This window comes from Oncorhynchus kisutch, linkage group LG23 (genome assembly GCF_002021735.2).
Source record: "Oncorhynchus kisutch isolate 150728-3 linkage group LG23, Okis_V2, whole genome shotgun sequence".
In the NCBI taxonomy this organism is placed as follows: Eukaryota; Metazoa; Chordata; class Actinopteri; order Salmoniformes; family Salmonidae; genus Oncorhynchus; species Oncorhynchus kisutch.
Genome location: NC_034196.2, coordinates 41,652,795 through 41,655,294, shown reverse-complemented (window position 1 = coordinate 41,655,294; position 2,500 = coordinate 41,652,795). Strand labels below are relative to the sequence as shown.

At 43.8% G+C, this 2,500-nt stretch overlaps 1 protein-coding gene across 1 annotated transcript in view; it reads left to right on the top strand.

Annotated features, from left to right (window-relative positions):
• The window catches only part of LOC109868745 (A disintegrin and metalloproteinase with thrombospondin motifs 19), a 137,249-nt gene that overhangs the window by 111,873 nt on the left and 22,876 nt on the right, over positions 1-2,500 (top strand). Inside the window, exon 21 of the mRNA XM_031802449.1 lies at positions 1,764-1,916. Coding sequence (XP_031658309.1) covers positions 1,764-1,916 — 153 coding nt within the window. The remainder of the gene's footprint in view (positions 1-1,763; positions 1,917-2,500) is intronic.

Here is a 2,500-nt window from a genome sequence, read left to right as displayed (position 1 = left end):
TCAAGTAATGATATTTTTGTTTTCTCATGATTTCGTTGGGTCTAACTGTGTTGGTGTCCTGGGGCTCTGTGGGGTCTGTTTGTGTCTCTCTCTGTCTCTCTTTGTCTCCCTTTCTCTCTCTCTCTGTTTCTGTCTCTCTCTCTGTCTCTCTCTGTCTCTCTCTTTCTCTCTCTCTCTCTCTCTCTCTCTCTCTCTCTCTCTCTCTTTCTCTCTGTCTCTCTCATTCTTTCTTTCTCTCTCTCTCTCTCTCTCTCTCTCTCTCTCTCTGTTTCTTTCTCTCTTGCTTTCTCTCTCTCTCTCTTTCTCTCTCTGTCTCTCTCTGTCCATAGTAGCCACCCCTGAAATAATCGCCAATACATTAACCCAGTGATCTCATTTAGAGTTCAAAGGGCAACTAAATTAGTGTGTCTAGACCAAACAAGTCAAATTGACTGTGAGTCCTGGGCCAGCGCAACCGACCTCCTTTCCTTCCCATCTGTAAAAAGACAGGTTTGTAAAATGGGGGGGGGGGGGTGAGGGGATGGCCTACCCTCCACCCTACAAAGAAAGAGAAGCTGCTCCCCTCCAATACCTCCCTCCCTCCCATTCTAGCATATGATTTAATGCTCCCCCTGTCGGAGGTTGCGGAGCAGACCATAACTCACCTGGGGACGGGGGTTGCTCGGGAGGGTCTAAAGCGAAACATCTGCCAACACCAGGGGGGTTTTTCGGGGCCGGGCCGAGAGGGCCAAGACTGACAGTGAATGTCCTTGCCTTTGATCACCCCTCCTTGGTCCAATCCCCCAGGCAGCTGTGAACACGTAGGGGCAGAGGAGAGAAAAGGGGGAATTTGAGAGGAGATGTGAAAAGAGAGGAGAGAAGGATGAAGGGATAAAGAGTGACGTGGCTTGATAGATAGGCTACAGGAAGAAGTTGCCCCCCCCCACCAGACTGATCTGGAATTAGCTCACACTAAATCAGTCCTGTATGCAACCACTCCTTGGCAGGAGGTAAAACTGACTCGAGTTCAGTGCCTAGGGGTAGCATTCAAGTGCACTGCCTCGTGGCTGATGGGGTCATCTCTGTCAGACTCTCTAGCTACCGAATGTGCCCCGACAGATTGAAACAGTGCCTCTGATCTAGAAAAACAAAAAAATGTCCACTGATATAAAAAGGTATTGACAGTCAAAGGCAATATGGCAGAAACCTAACCTTTGACCTTACAATAAAAGGGAGGGGAGACAAGCATAGAGCCATCAATCATCACATTATGACAGCCATGCTCCTTTTGGAATAAAATGTCTCTTTCTGGAACGCTGTGTTTGCCTTGCAGCATTGTGTTACAGAGGCAGGTGAAGTGCGTTCTGTGTGGTTCATACGTTGAATTTATTTATTTATCCAAACATATACGTCAAACTGTATGTGTAGACTGCTCGACAGAAATGGGAGCACAAAGGGGAATGTTGAACTTTTGTTGCACAAATAACCAGATGACGCTGTCGGTGTGATCAAGGCATCAGATCATCCTAACCCCTTGACCTTGTCCGACACATCCAAGATACCTACATACTTAATGTGTATATGAGTCCAAAATGGCACCCTATTCCCTACATAGTGCACTACTTTTGACCAGATACTATGGGTCAATGGCACCCTATTCCCTACACAGTACACTACTTTTGACCAGATACTATGTGTCCTGGTCAAAAGCAATGCTGCTAGGCATTCTCATTGGAAATTAATTTACACTGACTCAGCCCAATCCATCAATCTCTGTGTTGCAGTGCTCGGTGAAGTGTGGGCGGGGGGCGCGCCATCGGCTGGTGAAGTGCACCAACCCACGGAAGAAGTGTGACTTGTCGACCCTGCCTCGTGAGACGGAGGACTGTGAGGACTACTCCAAGTGTTACATCTGGAGGACAGGAGACTGGGCCAAGGTGGGTACATAGAGATATAAAACTACTACTACTTCTAATTATTACTACTACTACTACTACTAATACGAATACTACTACTACTTCTACTACTACTATTATTACTACTACTACCACTACTATGAATACTACTACTTCTATGAATACTACTACTAATACTAATACTGCTAATATGAATACTACTACTCCAAATACTACTACTTCTACTACTACTACTAAGTACTACTACTACCACTATTACTACTACTACTAATTACTACTACTGCTACTAATACTACTACTACTACTACTACTACTACTACTACTACTACTACTACTAATTACTACTACTGCTACTACTACTACTACTACTGCTACTACTAATAATATTAATACTACTAGTTACTACTACTAATACTAATTACTACTACTACTACTATTACTGCTACTACTACTGCTACTGTTATTAATATTACTGCTAGCACTACTATTGCTTCTGCTACTACTACTACTAGTACTACTACTGCTACTACTACTACTACTATTACTGCTACTACTACTACTAATTACTACTACTGCTACTACTAATAATACTAATACTACTAGTT